General features: G+C 43.7%; 1 protein-coding gene across 7 annotated transcripts in view; it reads right to left on the reverse strand.

Annotated features, from left to right (window-relative positions):
- pbx3b (pre-B-cell leukemia homeobox 3b) overlaps nt 1-22,011 on the reverse strand; it is a 56,850-nt gene that overhangs the window by 7,825 nt on the left and 27,014 nt on the right. For 4 of the 7 annotated variants that reach the window (XM_006803111.3, XM_006803107.3, XM_006803110.3 and 1 more), the window contains exons 3-6: nt 4,691-4,932; nt 3,569-3,759; nt 2,424-2,559; nt 1,572-1,601 (exon numbers count right to left, since the gene is read on the reverse strand). In XM_006803111.3, the coding sequence (XP_006803174.1) occupies nt 1,572-1,601; nt 2,424-2,559; nt 3,569-3,759; nt 4,691-4,932 (599 nt within the window). The remainder of the gene's footprint in view (nt 1-1,571; nt 1,602-2,423; nt 2,560-3,568; nt 3,760-4,690; nt 4,933-22,011) is intronic. The other 3 variants (XM_006803112.3, XM_006803109.3, XM_006803108.3) reach the window with 1 other exon arrangement.

Raw genomic sequence — 22,011 nt, forward strand, 5'->3', positions numbered from 1 at the left:
AAAAATAAAGCATTCGCTGCCTTGAAATTATTATTATTTTTAAATAGCTGAAATATTGGAAAGGGTGTCATACATTTTGCATTATAACAGAACATATTAACCCTGTGGTGGAATCAGGTTTAACAGTTAACCAGTGTTATATTGACTCATATTACATCAAAGGTGGCCTCTGAAGCATCCACACACCTCATCACAAACTACATCCATCATATTCCATGCCCTTAGCCCCTTCTGCAATGCACATGCAAATTAAATAATAATAATAATAATAATAATAATAATAATAATAATAATAATAATAATAATAATAATAATAATAATAATAATAATAAATAAAATGAATAAAAAAGGAAATAAGACCTGGTCTCGCACTAGGTAATATTACCACCTTAAATACATCATTGTGCATCAGTTCTGTGTTCAAGCAGTAATCGGACATGAAACAGACATCTGCAATTTTGTTAATTCAAGGGTATTTTAAGGGCATTAAAAGTAATAATAGAAAGGAAATGTGGCGTTTGGACTGCTGGAATCTGAGTGTGTGCTTGACTTGAAGATGACTTCATTTTCAGTGATCCCTGTTAAAATGATGCAGGGTGTTTCATCAGCAAAGATGTATTGAGCAAAGCTGCAAAGCGATATTGGCATACCATTCACAACTGATGGTGTTTAGTTAATGAACTACTTGTGCAATCAAGAAAGCACCAAAAAAAAAAAAGGGGGGGGGTATTAGTCCAGCCTGCAGCGTGACCACAGTAAGCGGTATATGAATCTGAAAGGCTGGGCCACAGTGAGGGATAACATACTTATAGTGAACCCAGCATTATGTCAAGCCTCTCACTCTGTTACCCTCCTAAAATGAGCCAAAGCACTAAGAATAAGTCAATAATGATGTCTGCCATGGCCTCCGCTTATCGAGGAGTACACCACTAATGGGGCCCGGGATGAGTTCAGGTGAATTTTTAAAAGCCCTCTAATTTCTGCAAAGACTTATTTGTTCTCCTGGGAACTGGTTCAGCGGACTGCTTTAGGAGACACTCAGACAACAATGCCCATTTCTTTAACTGCTGTAAATCACACAGTGATCATGAGGTGGGAAGGATATAAATAAACTCTAAGTGCAATTTTTTTGGAGGGGGGGTGGGCGTTCAAGATTTAAAAAGATCACACAATTATTCAATCTTCTACAAGAAAACAAAACAACAAGGAAAGAAAAGAAAAAGAAAACAAATAAATCATGTCATAAACCATAGCCAGAAAGTAAAAATTACATGTGACACATTTGTACACACATAGTATGGTGATAATATGGGTGTAGTGTAAAGATGTCAAACATTAAAAATAGGCTGCAATCTCTTGTTAAAAGTGGGATGTAAATGCTGATATAGCTTAGCCACGCTTTTTTTAAAATGTAAATTCAAACTTTAAATTTGATATTATAGCATTAGCATGGATCCAATAGTGTAAGAGAGGGAGGGTCTGTGCAGTGGACAACTGTGAGGCCATTACATACATGAACAAAGGAGGTACAAAAAAATGAAAACAGTGGATCAGGAGAAGTTATGACATACCTGTGATACTGTGATGGTGCTTCCCACCCCCTGAAGGCAAAAAAGAATGGGCTTTTACAGTATCTGACTCTTCATGACTACACTCAATATACCCCTCATCACCCCCTCCCCACACAGACAAAACACTGCAGATTATTGTATAGATTCATGTTTCTCTGATATTGTGTCTCAAGAGGACAACCATAGAACAATGGAGAATAAAAAAATCTAGATAGTAGTCACAATCATAGCAAAGGGGGGAGGAAAAAAAAGAGAAGACAGGGTAATAATACTTTGGATGTGGGGGTTAGGTGTGAGAGATATTGCCTTCAGGTTTACCCAATGAGGAGGCTATGATAGATATCAAATTGGAAAGTTGACTTTTTAAGTGTGAAATATAACAGAATTAGCAGACTCCTGCAAGGTCACTTGAAGAGCAAACATATGAGTAAATACCCAGGATCATCCAGTGTTTTTGAAGCACCGGAGTGACCGCTTTTCTTAAAGTAATGGATGATGCCTTTTTTTTCCTTTCCATATGACCTGAGCGACTGACCAGGCAAGAGAGAGAGAGCGCACATGGTGGATGGGAATGAGGGGGAAAAATGGCAGGGGACCCAGCGCTGGGGCGACTAAGGAAGGACAGCATAGTGCTTTGATTGAGGCTAAGATGATACAGGCCTCCCTTCCCTGTGGCCCTGCTCTGACTGACTGGGACCAGCCTTGACTGAAGGATCATTAGGAAGTCACAATGTCAAGGTTAGCAAAGGACATTGCGCCTTGGTGGTGCGACCTACGGTAACTATCCCTCGAGGCTTTTAGCCTTTCCCAACCTGATTACCCACCAGCTACTGTTAGACGAGCACTACCCACCTGGGAAACTGTGATGCTGCACTTCTTGGCCAGCTCCTCTTTTGCCTCCTCGCTCGGATACGGGTTGCTGAGGTGCGAGTAGAAATATTCGTTCAAAATTTCTGTTGCCTGCTTGCTGAAGTTTCTCCTTTTCCGCCTGAGTGGGGAGCAAAACGAGAGAAACACCGAGCAAGCCTATTAGTGAGACCAGCATTAACTCATCCATTTGGATTGCACAAATTGCACAATCAATCTCACACATAAATGGTGAAAATAATGAGGAATGGGCTCTAAGGGCCCTCAGGAGCAGGATATCGTGTCCTGCTCCAAGAGCCTCATCAACACACAAAAGACTACAACCAATAAACTGACAAGCACACAGACAGACACACATACACATACCGTTGCAAAATACATACAATGTTTAATTTGGTGTGTTGGTCTCCAATCTCTAGTCCAAGCGTGTAATGTGTAGAGTTTAGTGCAGCGGATGGGTGGGCTTCATGATGGAGCGCAAAGCCCAGTCGGAGTGCATCTCGGTACATTATAGAAATCATGGCATGCACAGTTGAGCATTGTTCCTGAAGTGCCACAGCCCCAGGGATCTCCAGTAGAAACAAGCAAACTCTAACTAGATCTGGGTCCCCTTCCCTCCCAGGGCACTACTTATCATGTTGTTGAGCATTTGCTTATTTTGCCTTGTTTACTGTGCTTCACACAGGCAGTGGGCAGCAAATGTGCTTCCACTTGGCTTGTTTGGCCCAAACTTGTGCTTCTCTCCGCAGAGCCTCTACAATGCACCATACTGTTAGTGATTAGAGTAATCCACAACACCTGCTGATGACCTCCCCTCCATCCATTACACATGACTCGGCCCCCATTTCATTTGGGTCCTAACTGCTCTCAGGTGTGAGTGCATGATTGTCTTGGAAATGGATAACGCATGGAACATGGGCATAATTAAAATCATGCATCTCTGCAGTGCTCACACTGTGTGCTGTGCCAGAAAAGTGAAAAGAAACTTCAGACCTGCGCACCGTCTAAAAATGACCTCGCCCACTGGATTTACTTATGTGGGTCACGCAGAAGCAATAAAAAAGTCGAAACTTTATACCTACACACATGCGCGTGCGCGCATTAGCACTAAGCACACACGATCAACTGACCTGGCATCAAGGAATCTGGAGCGCAGGATCATGACAGCCTCACAGGTGCTCTGCTTCAGTTGCATCTGGATGGAACTGAACTTACGGTGGATGATTCCCACCATGCGCTCAATCTCTTTGGGAGAAATGGGCCGCGTACGAGACTGTTCCCTCAGCAGGTTCATCACGTGGGTAGTGAATTCGTTACATGCCTGCCAAGAGAAAGAGTGACAAAAGCAACCAACGTGAGGTGGGTTTTTTGTTGTTTGTTTGTTTTAGAACTTTAAAAAGCTCTTGACTGATGTTTTAAAGTTATATCCATTTTTCATGTATTAAATGAGTTAATATGCACGCTGTTCTTGATAAAAGCCTCCACGGAGTGCGGCGTTTGCATATAACTGTGACATAATAGGTGAAGTCATCTCAGAATAAATGCAGATCTGCAATTTGGCCTGGCCTTAATGCACTGAAGTTAAGCAGCTTTTCGTTAACACGGTAGTTCATACATGATTAATTAGAATAACTCATTTACGTAGTGCACACTTTAGCTCATTACTCTGAGTAAAATTTGTTAAGTATTTACATTTAGATAATTAAAACCTGGAAACACCCTTAAGAAAGATGCATTTACTCCAGGCGAAGTGTTGTGTGCCCCCGCATACCCACCTCCTCTCTCGGAGAGAGCACAAAGTAAATTACTCTAATTTACCTCACTGGCTTGCTGAGGCATCACAGTTTCACCTTCTATTTTCACCCATAATGCCCGTGTTTAATGGCAGGCTCAAAGTGCTGGGTGAAAGAGCTGATCATACTTTCATTTAACACAGATGACTGGGGCACTCCTTTGGATCTCTATAATCAACTACAACACAGTGAATAATACAGCAATTTCGCTTTTTCCCGAGCTGCTTTTTTCCCCACATCCTCCTCTATCGCACATATTCGCCACAGTTTGCAGTTGTGAAAGTACAACTCAGTGGCTTTTAAACATTTAAACACAAAGTGAAAATTTGAAAGCTGGTAGTCACATGGAATAATGCATAAAGAACATTTTGGAGGGTGTGTGCTATTTCCAATAAAAACTCATTCGGGAGGCATTTCTTGGGAGGATCTTAACCTTGGGGTTGTAAAGCTCCAACTTACCTGTTCATATTTCTCCAGCTCTGTGTGGTAAATCTGTCTGATCTGGGTGAGTTTGGCTCTGTAGTCGGAATGTTCGATTGAGTTATCAGCTGCCCCGCCCGAGGCAGCGGCGGCGGCGGCTGCGGCGGCAGATCCGCCACCTTTCTCTGGTCCCGCTACTCCCTCTGCCAACAGCATATTGTCTAAACGCATGAGCTGAGGGTCTGGGGGGTCCTCCTCCTGAGCGCCACGGATGCTGAGACCTGCAGAGACACAGAAACAGGGACAGGTTTCAGCAAATGCATTCAAGAGATGAATTAAGATGGGAAAATTAACATTATTAATAAGAGAATAAGTCAAAACAGCTGAAATCAGAAGCGTTGACTCTATATCGTTTGATACTGTGATGTTTCCCCGTCAGGTAGGAACTGAGCGCCTCCTGTGTATATGCTGTGTTCCTGTCGCCCATGTGTACGCCTGTTCTCTTTTATTTACACACTGCGCTGCACACTGTGTGTACGGGAAGGCTGACATGACAGCAACATCCATAAACTGACAAATGCTCAATGGTGAAGTGGCACTTCTACTCTGTGAAAGGATGCTAAACAGAAAACTATACCTCTAGTAAGTGTCTGTCTTTCACACAGTGAATGCTGGGAAATCCACAAAAGTAACTGCTGTTTTACTCGCGTCTATTTCCTTGTGAGTTTTGAATCTTCAATTAATTCAATTTAAGAGGAATCTAGGCCATTATAAGACTGAGCTGTGAAATAATAATAAGGAAAAAAGTGCGCAGTGAATTGCATGCAAAGCGCAAAGCCTGATTTCTGTGTTTGTTTTCAGATGGCTGTTTATTTCCTCTGGTCTTCTGTCTCGCCAGCCTGTCAGCAGGTCGTAATCACACAGCAGATAGCGCGGGCTACGTGCACACCTGGATGCGCTGGCAGTGAAACCACAATGTCAGGCTTTTCAGAAAACAAACACAGAAAAAAGCTCTCGCAGGTCAAAATTACACCAAAAACACGCTCGAGCAATCAGGTCTAGTAAGTGGATAAAAATGTGGCTCAGTGGGCAGTAAATACTGAGTGGCTACTCAAACGTTATGATTACCAGAGTTGTTTCAATTCAATAATCCCTCCCGCAATTCAGGGATTTTCAAGAGCTCATTACAGCTTCATTAAGATATGGCTAGCCTTTGGATTCTAAATAAGAAGATTAGCGGCTCTATTGTGTCAGCCAGTAGGCATGCAATCAGAGAAGCCCTTTTTACCGTGCTTTGACCGACTGACCCTGCGAGTCGTCCACAAGAGTAAATACTAGAGAGAAAACACTCCTTTCTTCTTAATATCTTTCTTATAAACACAATCGTAGGTTAAAAAAAGCCCACAGTATAACCTCTTTTCTGATGTTTTCATCCCCGTTGGTGGTTTGTTCAACTGCAATGCCACTGAAAAACAAATTTTCCTCTATTTATAGGTCGGCTGGCTTTGAGTCTTTTAGGTGTAATGGTGTGAAAGGAGTGGATGAATGTGGCTATTTGTGCTGGAGACATTGAGATGCTGGACAAGGCTCCATCAGGCTTTGCAGAGCCAAGCCATCCATGTGGACAATATGCCGCTGCTCCACTAACCCTCATCCACATCACGCTGCATCTGCACAACTCCACCCAAAGCCATCATTCTGGACAGACTCGACTGTTTCCATTCCAGTTTGTGCTGCGTGAAACAAAACGGCACATGATTCAAATGTGACTGACCAGATGCCCGGCTCGGGATCTCAACATGCTCTAATAGCTGGTGGTTTGTCTGCCACGACGGTTCATATTTTCCCTAATTCAGTGTTTACACCCACTCTCTGAATCAACGCAAACTCAGCAGGCTGCACTTTTCTTTGTGCTGCGGGTGGTGGTAAGTAGGTAGCCACGTTTTTCATGTCAGGTATATTAAATATAACTCTGGGACGCGGCGTACATTTCCACACCAAACCTAGTTGTCACTTTCACTCCACTCACTCCATATCCAGGGGAAATGCAGCTGAGGGAATTTACAGGGCTTTTCAGCTAAATGGGCATAAATCACTGGTTTCATTCAAACTAAATAATCACAGGCCATAAAGAGCTACTTGTCTCTTACCATATATTACCACAAAGTTCCTGTGTGCAATACCGTGGCCATTCACGGCAAAGGAAAACAGAGCGAGGCATTAGAAAGTGACACGTAATCCTGTTAGTCCGCTGACATGTGGAGTGGCCGTGACATTTTTATCATACGTGTCCATTTCTATTTAGGAAATCAGCAGGATAAAAATGATTACTGCACTGCTCCGAGAAGGAGACGGCCCTGCAGGAGTCCACCAGGGTGTATTTGTGCCACGCCAGCTCTGGCTGGTCATTCATAACACATGTTATGGGAGGGATAGTGAGTTCATCTCAACCACATAAATACTGAAAATTAAAGAAAGAATAAGAGCGAAACGCATATCTCTGCCTCGCTGTCTCTTTTCCGCGCACCTTTGTTGGAGGAGCTAAGCTCGGCGTCATCACACAACTTCCACAATATAAGCTCAAGCGAGATAATATCTTTAATTTGCTGTGTGGTTGACAAATCTGTATGGTAACTCGCAATTCCACAGTAACATTTTGCAATGCTGCTTTTCCTGCTCAAATCTTTATCCTGTTTTTGTCTGATGATATGGGTATTAAAACAAGTTTGGGCACCCGAGTTTAGCTTTAATCCACCTCCACAGTCAAAGTGGGATTAATCTCGGTGCGAGGGGAAAGTGCGGGAGTCATGTCACCTTGGTAAAGCCTCTAAGCAAAAGAAAAAGGAAAAAAGAAAAGAAGAAAAGGAATTTAAGAAAGAAAAATCCATATCTTCCAGTTATTACACATGGGCTTGATGATGATGCTCGCTCACTTAATTACCAGGGCGCATTTCATGATATAAAAGGGGGAAAAAATGAGAAATTGTAATAATAATGTCACATGTCCTTAATCGGCCCCATTTGTCATTCAACAATACAGGTGGGGTAGCCGGGTAGGAAAAAAAAAAGCACTTGCATATATGATTGTTCCTCATTTCTCTTCTGTGGCTGAGACAAAAGGAGACGCTGTGATTAATCCTTCCCTATCAGTTAGGGGTGGCTCTTCTTTTCACTTTTTACAGGTTTCACTGTCATTATCTGATTCGTGGATGTAACAAATTTGACAGATAAAGGCAATGCAGGCCTTTTCTCTCATACACTCTCCCCTGTTCACTGTTTATAATCATTTCCGGTTCGGGGCCGTTGTCTCGTACATCATTCCCTGCTTGAAGCCCTGACAGCGATCTGAGCACTGCCTGGGGCTGCTCTCCTTTCCTCCCACCTCTTTTTCCCCCTTGTGCCCTCTTTTATTCTGTGGGCTTAGCTGACCTTTGCCCCGCTGCTTGTTTACTCTCATCACTGAAGTGTGAGCAGGAGAGCCATAAAGGAAGAGCCCCGCTGGGTTAATGTGGCCTGCTGAAGAGTGCAGGGGTGGCTCTGGGCTTCTCCACCTCATTCTGCCTCGCTCAGTGCACTGTCAGACACGAGATGATACACTGGAAGAGCGGCGCTTCTTGCAGATGAAGCCAGAGATTTTTATTTTTTTGCGACACTTTTCTCTCAATACCTAAAGGACTTTTCGAGATTAAAAGTTCTGTGAAGCAGTAAAGTAACCTATGTTTAGATGATACGCGCTGTGACTCGGTTACTTCCACCACTGTTTCCAAAACATCCTGTTCATTACAAGTAACCCTGACCTCCTGCAGTCCTCTCCTACCCACTGCCTCTAGTGAACAGCTCCGGCCACATATCGACAGCCTGTTCATCTAATTGCATCGATCCGCAAAGGTCTCCCAAAGCCAACTAATCGAAACAGAATTTATTTTCTGTCAATATTTGCAAAGGTCATCTCTCTTAAAGCCGTGGAGTTGATGGTGTGAGGAGAGAATCGTCTGGAAGGAAGAGCGGGACCGTGGCTTCTAGCCTGTTACTGAAGCTCGTCCAAGGTGAGCTTTAACTTAAGCTTGGCACTCGGGATCCGGGGCTTCTAATCCACCGTGTTATTAAAACCCGCTGCCAAAGCAAAACACTAGAGACTACAGAGGGCTTAGAGTATCCATTTCACAAAGAGGCCAGTGTCACTACAGCCGCGTTCCACGTCTCCTTTGACTTCATATCATGTCCTTTGTCGTGGCGCCTGGATCGGTAACCTTCAGCTCGAGAGGCGGGGAGCTGGATCAAATTACCATTGAAAATCTTTTGTTCTGTCAAATGAAACATAAGAATCCTCTTTCATCGACGTTCTTAAAGGCTTTTTTTTTTTGAAGATTGGCCTACATCCACATGGCACAAAGAATCTGAGAGAGTGCCTGTGGGCTCTCTCTCTCTCTAACATGTACAGTAATTAACATGCCATTAACACATTAATACACATTAACTATTCCCAATGTTAATGGCAGGGTAATTATCATACCTGATACCACTCTGTGGGGAAGCCAAAGCACATTTGCCACTTTGTGTTTCACTTTCTTTGTTGAGTGAGCTGAAAAGAATAATTTGGGAAGATGGCTCGGTCTGCTTTCCTCCACATGAACAATATCTGCGTCAGTGCAAATGGATATATTGTCTGTCTGCAGCTCAAACGCTAAGAAGGGCGTCCGTGTGAATAATGCAGCTGTTCTGATTTTACTATAAAAACACCGGAAAGGAAGAAAGCGCCCATTGTGAGGCGCTAAGGACTGTTTTTTTTTTAGAGGTGAGGCTGAAACACTGGAAGGGACAAAGAGTGTGGTGATTAAATGCCGAGCAGTAGAAGACAGGGAATGGGCCCTAAACTGGGGAATCCCTGTCTGGAATGATGATGTATTTCCTCCCAGTGCAGTGAGTGATAAGCTAATCAGCCGCGCTGACAGTGAAGTGTTACAGCCCCCCAGTGCTGGGTCAAGACTTCTCCCATCATACACCACCAGCACACACTAAACAGACAGCGCATGGAGATGGTGGCGCTGGGGAGTGACAAAAAGTGGCTCTGGTCAGAAAAGAAGATCTCTGTCAGTTCAGGTAGCCTTTGTCCTTTGGTGATGATGAGGCACTCCTCCCCTCCCAAAAAGCTGTGACAGCATTGGGGTGGGGGGGGTGGGGGGTGGGGGGGGGGGGGGTTGGGGTGGAGGGGGGCATGCCACTCTCGACCCACAACTCCAAGACATGCGAGGAGCGGGGGTGGGCAAAGGGGGTGGGAAAAGACAACCCAAACAGACATCTTGAAGACATTTTGCCAGGCACACCAAAATTAATCACTGTCCCACGGTGGCACTGACATTTGTGGGAAGTGACACACAACATGACAGACTAGAGGGAGAGGATGAAAGGAGAGCGAGGGAGGGTGGGAGGGCTGAGTAAACAAGAGCCACTGTCACTCGCTCTGATCATGTGTGTGCGCGCACCCCTGTGTGTGTGTGTATGTGCATTTGTGTGTTTATATGTGGATATGTGAGTGCCCACTTTGTTTCCTGCCCTCTAAGACTCAAATGTGGGCAAACAGCCAAGTGGTTCAGTGATGGCTGACCAGGCCTGGTGGTGGCGGACACACGCGGCGGTCGGGGGAGACTGGCCAAATGAGCGGACAGGACCTCCGCTACAGATCAGCACACTGACTGACCCTACAGGACACGTACAGCATGGGGCTCCAACATGGGGCTCACGTGGTTCACATGGTCCGCTAGTCACAGAATGAGCAACAAACACAGAGACATCCGTGTGGTACTCAGGCAGCCGTACCAAAACCTAGGACAAACATAACATACGCTCGATAAACAGAACGGGAACAAATGACAGGAAAATCTTCCACAGCAGCTTCAGTGTGCCTTGGTTTTGGTTTTATAAATCTTTGGGATTCTGCTGGAGGATTGAGCACCAGTCCTCCAGCTGATCTTCATTTATTTGTTATTTGAAACAAATAAAGTGGTCAAAACACACTGTCATCTTGGGAGAGACCACTCCCATCAAGACAGGAATGTTAAAGATCTGCAGTGACACTTCCCTCTACAGGGGACAAGTGGACACAAACCACATGAGAAACCCCTCCACCCCCACATACTCGAACTGCCTCACTAGGCTCTCAGTAGGTGACATGCATTCAGACCTACACCCTCTGTTGGTGTTGGTAAAGGATGAATCATCCGACAATGTCCCCCTTTTTTTCCTGCATCTCTAAACCAGTGATAGTTTTTAAACTTCTGAACCTTCAAATTTGCATCTATCTTTGTAGGGATCAGTTTAAGGACTTCAATACTGCTGTAATATCCCTCCCTATGTAACTGTCAACAGTCTACTGTTGCCGAGACTGATCACATGCTGCATTGGCATTCTCAAGTCAGCTAGGGAAGAGTTACTCTTTTGTTTTTCCTTGAATGTTGCTCTAGTGCACAAGCAACACGGGCCAATAGCAGTTTCTGACCATCTTTCCCACAGATCTCAATGCAGACGTCACTTAAGTCACTGTTCTTACTGAAGCACTAGCGGAGCAGTCTTTGTGACCGAAGCCCCTACCATCTGTGTCCCAACAATGAAACCACTCTTTCACCAGTGAAGAGAAATATGGGGGGGGGGGGGGGCAGAGAGTTTTACTGTCCAAGAATCAGACCCACTGCTTCACAAGATGTCTTTGCATGATCGAATGCCAGCTGCTTAACTCCTGCGTACCTGTAGTCACTGTAATTTTCCACTCATTTATTTATGCCTTCCCTTTAATTTGTCCCCCACCCTTATTAGTCAAATAATATCTGTAAGCCTCATCTAGACTAGCACGTGGAGCGTAGATCACTTTGAGACCGTTATTGCATCTCATGTTTCAATATTTCATTTTATTGCCCCCTATATTGTGTTAGCATGTTTTGCTTATTTCTTTTCTTCAGTTTCATTTTATATTTCATGTATTGATGGTCTTTAGCTGCTAGCCTCAATTTGCTGGAAAGGTAGGCTGATTTGTTATTCAGACCCCAAGCAAATAATGCAAATGTGGCACTGAAAGCCACTTATGAAATACCCAACGGCAACTAATCACTCCTCCTCTCGTTCCAGCCTTTCTACAGCCTCCTAATTAGAAGATGGAGATTGCATGAAACCAGGTCACACAGCAGGTCTTGTACACACCGATAACCAGGCAAATACGCAGGCAAAACTTTGCCCAGACACTAAGCCAAGCATGCATTATTTTAAAGGCTAGAGGTGAAAAATAATGCTATTCAGGTTATTAATCCCATATATTTCACTGTATGCTTCCAAAGAAAGGATTTGGGCTGGAAGCATTTTGTCTGTGTGTGTTTATGTGTGTGTATCTGTGCATGTGCATACGTCCATGTCTGCATGTGTGCGTGCAAAGGCTAGATGCTCACATAAACAAAGAAAAGGCATTGGTAGCATACAGCCAACCATGATCCACTGCCAGAGAGATTATTCTTTGCAGTGCCATTTCTGCAAGAGAGTTGACAGTCCATCATTTAGATTTTGCAGTGTATCCACGAAAAGGCTGCATTGCCTGAAGCAGAAGGAGCTGCTCTTTCCTTCAGTGTCTTTTATAGAAGAGAATTCAGCTCCAAATTGTAAAGCCAGAATGTTTTGCTAGCCGTGCTAGCGTGTAAGGACTCTGCTACGAGGCAAGCGGGGTTATGACATCGGAATAAGACTGCACTTGACATGCTGATTCTCGGTGGGGACTGATAAAGCTCACAAAAACAAATCCACCTCCAGTATCTGAGGCTGAATGCACCCAGGACGACAGCGCTTTTTCTGGAAGCATCCTGAGTCTGAGCCATGTTGCAGGTTACTGCTAGGTCTGCAGAGTGCAGTGCAAGGAGTGGCTGGGCAGATCAGGTCCAGGCCAAACAACAGCTTGTGACAGAAGCAGGCCAAAGAGGATGTTGAGACACGCAGAGATTTAACAGGCAGCCGGCCTGCCATCCACTCTTTTTCAGCTCTCCTTATACTCAGCCCATCACTTCGGATCCATCGCAAGCGACTCTCAAAGAACACAGCAAGAATATAGTTTTGCATTGCTATGAGAAAGGGACAAAATAATAGTTGCACGTTTGTGGAAAATGAGTTAAATATCATTAATCTCATTTTATTTTGATTGTATTACACACCTGCCGAGGATACTCCACTTTTTTTAATGACACCCTGAAAGCAAGGTAGCAAAAAAAAAGAGGTTATTTGGTGCTAATTATTCCCAGCATGTACTTTACACAACATTTAATGAGTTAGACTGGAGGTGTGGCCATTGGCTGTGACTTGCTCGCCCAGTTACCGAAGATGAACCATGCAATCTCCCTCACGTCACCCCTGTCATGTGTACCACGTCCCCCTCCGCATCCAATTCCCCGCTAAGGCTTCAGTGGAGCAGAGACGAGGCGCCACTGAAGCAACACAACAGCTCCCGTAGCGTCTCCACACACCGGCTAGGGAGGGGTTGAAGGGGGGTAGAGCTGGGAGCTCGCTCCCATAATTACAATAATTAACAGTTGCAGATTTAATTGGAAGGGAAGGCATTAACAGAAGGAACATTGTGGTGGCGCATGCAGAGGGAACCTTTGCTGCGAGAAGCTTTTGTCTTCTTTGTACCTAATGGTGCCTTGGCTGTGGTTGGCGAGTGCTGACACAACACAACACAACCGAGCTGAGGGTTCAGACGGTAGAGCTTGTCAGGACTCAGACTGGAGGCAGATAATTAGGTGCCAGGTTAATGAGAGCACAGGCTCTTGATGGCATTTGGTTACTGTATGTGGGCAATTAATGACTTTGTTTTTGTGTTTTTATTGCCCACTTGAGTGGAAAACATAATACATTATTCACCTCAGGCCCGGCGTGTGGTGTTTGATGGAGTAGCAGTGACTCTGGACTAAAGAATCAGTTTCATTCACCGTGGCGAATTCAAAACAATACATAGTATACGGAGTTGTGAAATGCAATCTCGGCTCACTCACGGCTACTGCGCCGTCTGACCTTTTCAGAGCGCATTACCTCGTGTCGTCAGCAATGATGTTAAAAACTCCAAATATGTCAAGCGAACGCTGAAGTCACTGGTCAGGCGGAGGACAACGTAGCCCGCAAAACACACCAGAACAAAGAAAGCAAACCCGAGCGTTGGCTTAATTCTCCGCGTCGCGTTTCATAATGTATTTACGAAATTCCACACCCCGTGGAAAAGCCCCGCTTTCATTCCAGAGGATTTATTGGCAATGAATCCACTGAGAGGTCTTTAGACATCCTCTTCTTTAGCCCAACCGCTCGACGCCTCCTATTTTGGAGTTAGTTGTTCTCTAGCCTGTGGTGGCCAATTAGAGTGCTATAAGATAAATGGGCACCCGCAACTTTGATGTCCATCTTTTTAATAAGCTTTGGTTAAGATGACATCTGTGTGAAAGAGTTCAATATCTTCACAGTGGGAGAGAAAAGAGGTTTATTCTAAAATGAAATATCATGTAAATACTGCTGGAGGTTTAGGCTGGGTGGGGTGGGGTGTTGGGGGATCACAGTGTCTGCTGTGACTCTGGTGTTGGCATTCATTATCTTCCACTGCAGTCGTGCAGATTAGTCAGCGAAAGATGATTTTTAGAGCCTTGTGAAATCTAGGCTTTTATATACGCCGAATACTGAATCAGCTTTAGCAGGATTCAAATAAGGAGAACGTATCACATCTGAAAAACAGTGTCTATTTTATATATGTATATATACAGAAAAGTCAAAAAGAACATAGTAGAGCAGTAATAGGATAAAAGGTGCAGTGTAACAATATCTAAAATGGTGGGGTAATAAAATGGTGCATGAGTCTGTATGAATGTAGGAGAGAAGGAGAGGTGGAAAAAGCATATATCTAACCTAGCCTGCGGACTTGCTCCTTTATATGTGCGTGTAACTCAGTCAGGAATAATGTAAATGTCTGGAGAGTCTTAAGACTGAGCAGGCCCGTATAAAAGCACCCTGTTTCGGGCTAGTAAAACAAGTCAATAAATACAGCGGAGAAGTCAGTGCTGTCTGCTGCACTCTCGTGAATGAAAACAGAGGTGAACTGCTTATTTTCAGTCTGGCACCAGAGGTTGACAGCGGCATTATGGGCGCTCATACATTCTGACTATCACTCGTCACAAGCTATATCTGTCAACATTACACTCAAGTGCATTTTAGATGTAAAACAAGCCTTCGCCTTGCTGGTGGGGTGGGGGGGCAGTATTTATGACTCGGCGTGGTCAGCTGCTAAATGAACTAAACAGCGGCGGCTGACCGCGGTTGCGACGTCCTCAAACTACTTTTCCGTCTCGCCCACTTGGCCTGTTTGTCTTGTTTGCAGGTTCTCACGGGCAGAGCAAACACAGAAGCGCTACATGCGAAGCCTCTGCAGGCTGGCACTTACTGTGGGAGAAAGCGCATCTAAATGGGAAGCCAATGGCACAGACTCGCACAAGATGGAAACACCATTAGGTAGGCAAACACTTTACCGAGATAACTGCTACCTGATTACAAGAGGGAAGCGTAGCCATGGTTCTCCTTTTTTTTTCATACTGTATCAACACTTTGGGAAAGCAAATATTTCAGTGACTACCCTCGCCGCGCTTTAATCCATATGGCGCATTCCGCGTGTCACCACGGATGTTACACTCCCCGGATGGGTTTTCAGAATAGGAAGAACTGCTCTCTATAAGCAGTGCTCACCTGCTCCGTGCTACACAATGAATATACAGAGGTCACACACCATATCACACCAGGGCCAGCATCAATCCTTTATTAAATTACCCAGCTATCTTATTTTCTGTCACCACACTGATATGAGGGTTATCTTTTTCATTTATGTAGCGGATTTTCAGGGGATTATGCATTAAAGATTAGGGGTGTGTATACCTCAGCACAACAAAATGCAATACCTCAGACAGCGCATGGCTGATGTGTGTTAAGGAAAAGGAGGTGCTATAAAACAAATCTTCAGCAGCCAGAACCGGACAGGGTTTATTCTCCTCAGACAATACAAGCTGTGACTATACAGAATGCTTCAACCCTAAAATACTGTGGTAAGCAATACAAATCCCTTGGACAAAATGAAATGTATTAAACATGTGGATTTCATAAATCTCCCCTTCCTCGGTCTGGGTCAGAGGTATATTCACTGTAGAGCTCAGCAGGCATTTTTTTTTCTTTCCCCAGCATTGTTACACCGAGTCGCAAGTGCTCCGAGTGGTTTCAAAATGAATGTCAGCAAAAGCTGCATGTGTACGGCAAACAGCAGATCCTCACACTAAAATGGTTCAAATCACTTACCCCTGCTACTTTATAAGAGTACAACACTGGTGAAGGGATTTAGGGGTGTGCTAGAGGAACGCTGCAGCTGAAATAGTGAAGCGGGATCTACATTGTAAATGTGAAATCGTCTAAGATGAACAGTTCCGGATACTTCTCTAAGCTCACACTCTACAGTACAGACAGTTTGAAAAAAAAAAATGCCATTCAGATCCGAGCACAACACTGTTAAACACCCAACTGGGATCCCTTTAACCTTGAGTAGCATACCAAAGGTAGAAGCAGCCTGGGGCTATGGGGGTGACTGGCTAGCACAACTCCCAGTGCCATGCTGGTCCACAGTGGGGGCCCGACATGGCCAGATTGCCAGAGCGGCCAGGAGAGGTGGTACTACAGAGTTAGCAGGGACTGATCATTCATCTGCCACAGCATTCATTTAAGTTGCTTCATTATCTGTTTGTTTTGTTTTCCAAACGATTCTGTGCTGGTAACCTCGCTGAGGAGAAATAGCACCAATGTTCACCTTGTGACTGATAAAGCATCTGTTGGCGGTTCGTTTGTGAGACGTTCCTGCTAATTATTTAGCTAGCTTGATGGATAATATGTGATCATTAAAGATCAGCGCTAAGAAAAGGGAGTAATTAGCACTGCTTTGTGGTTCTTGCTAGGACTTGAAGTAGCACAGATACACAATTAAATATTTGCACTTTTTGGACATACCAACAGGCTATACAATTTGGATTTCAAACTAAAAGCGTATTAATGATCTATGGATGTTATATATAGTCGTGCTTCGTGCGTCTGTGTGTGTGAGGGTGGGGGGTGTCGGGAGGGTGCAGGAGATGAATAAAGATGGAAGATAAATTAGTGTGTGTGAAAGAGGATTTTCTTTCCCTCAAGCTCACGTTACAGCTGAAGCAAAAACAAATAATGAAGCCTACAACCTACGAGTCACTTCAGTCCCATTGTACGATTCAATCATTTTTGTGACAGCTGACGATTACTTCATCATCACATAGAGACAGATTAAAAAGTTGTCAAATTAAATATTAAAGAGGGACTGCAGGCAGTGGTGAATTTTTAAAGGAATAACACAGATTGGAGATGAAACGAGGCACCTATATGCATATTTTATGCCATAGGGAACAAATGCATATTTTTCTCCTCTAGGCCACCTACTTTGTAATAAAGAATAGCGAGCGTATAGATGTGGCAATGCAAGTACAGCAGAAATGATATGAAAGAGAAATTGGTTCTACATAATGATGTCAAAAGGAATACGGCTCTGCATGGTCATGCAGAATAAAGATAAGATTCTCTTTCTCCGTCAGTGAATATTTTGCTAATGGTTTCTTCATTTCCTTAAAGAATAAAGAAGTCAGCTTTGTATGAACCTTGAATGAGGTTTCTATTGAATGAAGTTAACATTTATCTTTCAATGGCAGAAGAGATCTGTTGAAAATACCCATGTGTGGAGCAGAATGCTGAATATAAAAGCTTTGTCATCTGTTGAAATAAAGATAAAGTGACAAGTGACAGTAAATGCTATCACATTTTCAGCAGAAGGGAGGTTTGAAGAGGAGAACAAAGCCACGAAATGCAATGCAGAGAGGGTTAAATCCCTGCAAAGAACAGAGAAGAGGCTGCATTTCACTAAGTCAGCATCGATTGGAGTAAACAATGACTGATCAATACGCATATAAAGGGCTCCTCCTAACAAAGACTTACATGCAGATTTCATATATTATATCTCTCAGAAGGCATTTTCTCAAGCCTGTTGAATTAGCACCGTCGCACCTTTTTTTTTTTCTCCTCTGAGCAGTTTTCTATTCGGTGCTGCTACATAGACGCACTCTTGTGTCCATACACACTTACTCATGCAATAAGCATCACTGTCACAGAGGCTTCCTTTCCAAATGGTTCAGCCTCCACCATCTGCAGGCGTTCCCAGACACACCGCTTTGAGTCTGCCATAATGATGCATGACTAAGTACAGTTAAAGTGTTGCAGTCTGTTGGCAAAAAGCAGTCAAGCACTTTGCTATAGTGTCACTCCGGATAAACCATACAGCTGAAGGTTGACGATGGATAAAAGGCGGTGACAGGCCTAGTGATGTGACTCTGTGTGCATGTGTGTGTGTGTGTGTGGATTCACACGTGTATGAGAGGTTAGAAACCATGGCACAGCAGATTTGTAAGTGTACTTAACTAGGATGTGAAATAGGGTTGGACACAGTGAAATAAAATGCTGCGCTGGAGTCTGTTGAAACTGGGACACGGTTTAAAAGTTATTCCCTCTGCCAATAAACACGCGGCCTCCCTCTAGAACTAAGGGGTTCACAAGAAACGCAGACTCATGGGTTTGGAAATATGTTTCGTTACACACATTTCTGAAAGACTGTTGTTGGCATAACATTGTCAAATTGCAATTCCGGAATGTTATTTTAACTGCTGACCTTGATCCACTTGGTCCGTCTTTAAAAAATTGTTTTGCATTTGAATTATTTTGTGTAGAAATGATCATTACTTGCGGTCCACGTTTTTTGCCAGGCTTATTTGGTCCTGTGCAGCCTAGTGGTTCACTGAATTTAGCAATAAGGGCAGCAATAAGCCTTCCGCTCAGCTCCAGTCCAGTCATTCTCCTCTTTTTTACTGTCTCCTACAGTACGCTTCCGAGTAGATATTCAGCGTACAGTGAATACAGAGAAGACAAAGAACTCTCCATTATACTGTACTCTGTTTGCCAAAGTCTTTAGTGTCAAAATGCTCCGCAGACTTTGTTGCTGCTTTGTCGAGTTCACCGCTGCAGCCGCTTTCATGTAAATGATCCTGAATGTTATTTTCTAAAGAATGCATTTTAAAGAGAAATTCTCATTTCTGCCTCTGCGTCTTGTCACGAACCCCTTTCTCTTCTATCTCCTCCCCCCCCCCCCTCTCTCTCTCCCCCCCTACTCGTCTCCCTCCTGCCGCAGCCGTAGACTGCATAATTGATGCAAATACTGTCACTTGTGTCAGGAGTGGAGGCTCTTCTAGTTTACTTCTGTGCTACACTTTATCGGAGAACATTAAGTGGAGAAAGCGGTCTCATGCCAGGGGTGGAAAATCAGCTTGTCAGTGGTCTCATTCACAAAGCCATTTCTTCGGGATTGTTTCATCAAGGTGATTGAGAACAAAAAGAACGGCAGCAAATTCCAGCTTATGTTTCGGAGCCCTGCCACATACATTATGTATATTTGTTGCCCACCCCGGTCTCCCTAGCCATCTGAATACATCATTGCCTAATTCTCAAATATTTCTTCAGATTTGCTCTTATTTGTGCAATATCCTTTCCACATCAGCCACGCCAAACCATTAGGCTTGTAAAGCATGCCTTTTGTGTGTGACACTGACATGAAATTATAGATAGCTACTTTAAAGGAGTGCTAGGGCATGATGGGAAAGCTGTAATGGCTGTTGAGTGACTGGAGTGCAGTCACAGACAGAAACAGGATTTCATTTGCAACAACGATACAGGAGGAATTATGTAAAATGGTAACATTCCATGCCATTTAATGAGCCATATTCACTAATGTCGAAGTCTATGGTCTAGCAGTAATAAAACGCACCGCCTGCCAGAGCTCTGCCGCTACACTGTTTCTGTCTATTTCCAGCTACGTATGAAACAATGGTGCATAGCAGAACAGCCAGACATTTGCAGTTCTTTACCCCGCGTGCTGAATGCTTTGCCTTCAGAGTGAGGCACTTGTCTGCTACCCTTTCCCCTCCTCCTCATCCTTCTCCTCCCTTTCACCCCCCCTCCTTCCATGCTCTCCCTGTCCTCGTTTTTCTGGCCCTAGTCTGTGCCACAGATTAAGTGACTTGATCCTGCAAACATCTGAAGAATTCAGCTCCACAAAGAGGTCAGACAAAGGCCAGGGGATAGCCTTACAGGTCCTCCTCTATTAGCAGATCCACAGAGGTGTCATCAAGAGGAGCAACAAAGTCGACTCAAAATGAGCAGACGGCCAACTGATGTTTATCGCGGCGCTCGTTATTAAAACTTTCACAGGCCGCGTTTGCTTGGACGCATGCCGTCGGAAATTAACGGGATAAATCGATTAGCCTCGGGCTGCGCGGATGTTGTGCGATGAGCTGCGTCAGAAAACAATATATTTTCGGACTTGTAAATGGAATCTTTGCTCTTTGTCGTATCTTTACAGTTTTTATTTTTATTTCTTCACAAAACAATTTTTTCCTTTTTTTCCACAAACAAGTTCTCACTTGTGCACTGAAATACTCACACCAAGTGAGCCGCAAGTGCTGACTGTCTCTTTGTTTACATGCCACTTGATATAGATAAACAAAAAAATACCCCCATATTTTCCCGGCAATAGCGTTCACAAAGAATATCTGGGGCTCCTAGAAAAACATTTCAACTGTAATAAGCTTTCTCCATGAGAGTCTGAAACATTTCAGAGCGCCTCTTTGAAGCACTCACTGTGTTGACTGTTCATACAGACAGTGCTTGGAAAGTCTGAGCGCCATATCGCTGTAACCTCTCACTGCTTCTGCATTAATAATTAATAGCCAATGTGAGTAAACACCACTGTAGATACAAGAATGTCCTTAACAACGCAATCTCTGCTCTGCTCCCACTTAAAGCTGTATGCTCAACAAATTTAGTCCAGCTTGCAGAGATGCATGCTAATGCATGTATGTAGCGCCAATTCCAGCGGTGCCTTCTGTGTATATATTCGTGTGCAACTGAGCGCCGTTTGGCATATTTACCTGAACTGATTTGCTCAGTTGTGCAAAACCTTCACACTGGAGACGGATTCAAGCAGGTGGCTTTATCTTTCATGCCACAGACTCCCATGTGCGGTGAGACCTGCTCAGGAGGATATTTGGAGGTGCTGCTCCTGCGCAGTTACCCTTTTGCTTACAGGCAACACGCTGTGAGTTTACGGCTAACACGGCCTCATTTATATTACTTATAGTGAGCAATGTATGTGCAGGGCCTGTAGAACATGCTGACCTTGTCACTGTTAGCGGCATCTCTCCGTGCTAGTGAAGAGCCTGTTCAGGTATTGTTATCCAACCACTCTCTGGCTTCCTGCTCGTGTTAAAGGAGAAGTTAATGGGAGTAGTACAGTTGCTTATTGAATGGCTGAACAACATAACATGCCCACTGAGCTCTGATTAAAAGATTTTATTACACATACAGCACAAGCTCATATCACAGCACTGCATAATATCTGGTTTTGAAAACCCCAGCTTGCTTCTGAATATAAGAGAAATGAGATGCTTTATAATATATAATATAATGCATACACTAATCATATTACAATGGCTGTGCAAACATCACCAGTGAGCCTTATTTAGCTTTTGGTGGCGGAATATGAGCAGCTATTCAAAATTCAGGAGTTAGGAGAGCGTCTTTTATCTAACTATATATCCTCATTATTTCTAATAGCACTTCTGAAGGCTAAAGAGTAGAGCAGAGCATGTTCTCTTTATTCTTCAGTCACTGACAGACATTGCCAAGCACTATGGGTTAATGTAATATCACAGTTGGATGCCTCCTCAACTCACTTACATTCCCTGTTAGCTTAAAAGTCTGTCCATGAAAAAAAAAGAGGGGGGGATGCAATGCATGAAAGGATGTGACGATTGTGGGAGCTCGTAATGGCAGAGGGCCCACAAATTACACCATAAAAACAATCTTTCAAGGACCCCTTAAGATAATAAGTTTAGTGGGATAAAAGCATATTATTATTTTTTTATTCTAAATAAAGAAATGCATCATTATAATGTTTTTGCATAAAATCAAAGGGAAACAAAAGATCAAAAAAATTAACATGTGTGATAGCTACAGTCCCGCTTTGTCGTGGGGAATTGCCGGTCTAAGAATAGAAAAACTGACTGTAAAAAGTCCATGGTTCATCTACTGAGACTGGCATATCAATTAGGATTCTGAATAAGAGTGTAATTGAAAGCAACAGGAGCAGAAAGAAGCGGAAATTCATCAAGGCAAGCATGGAAAAGCACAAATGAGTT

Source organism: Neolamprologus brichardi, chromosome 12 (genome assembly GCF_056152115.1).
Source record: "Neolamprologus brichardi isolate AB-2024 chromosome 12, ASM5615211v1, whole genome shotgun sequence".
In the NCBI taxonomy this organism is placed as follows: domain Eukaryota; kingdom Metazoa; phylum Chordata; class Actinopteri; order Cichliformes; family Cichlidae; genus Neolamprologus; species Neolamprologus brichardi.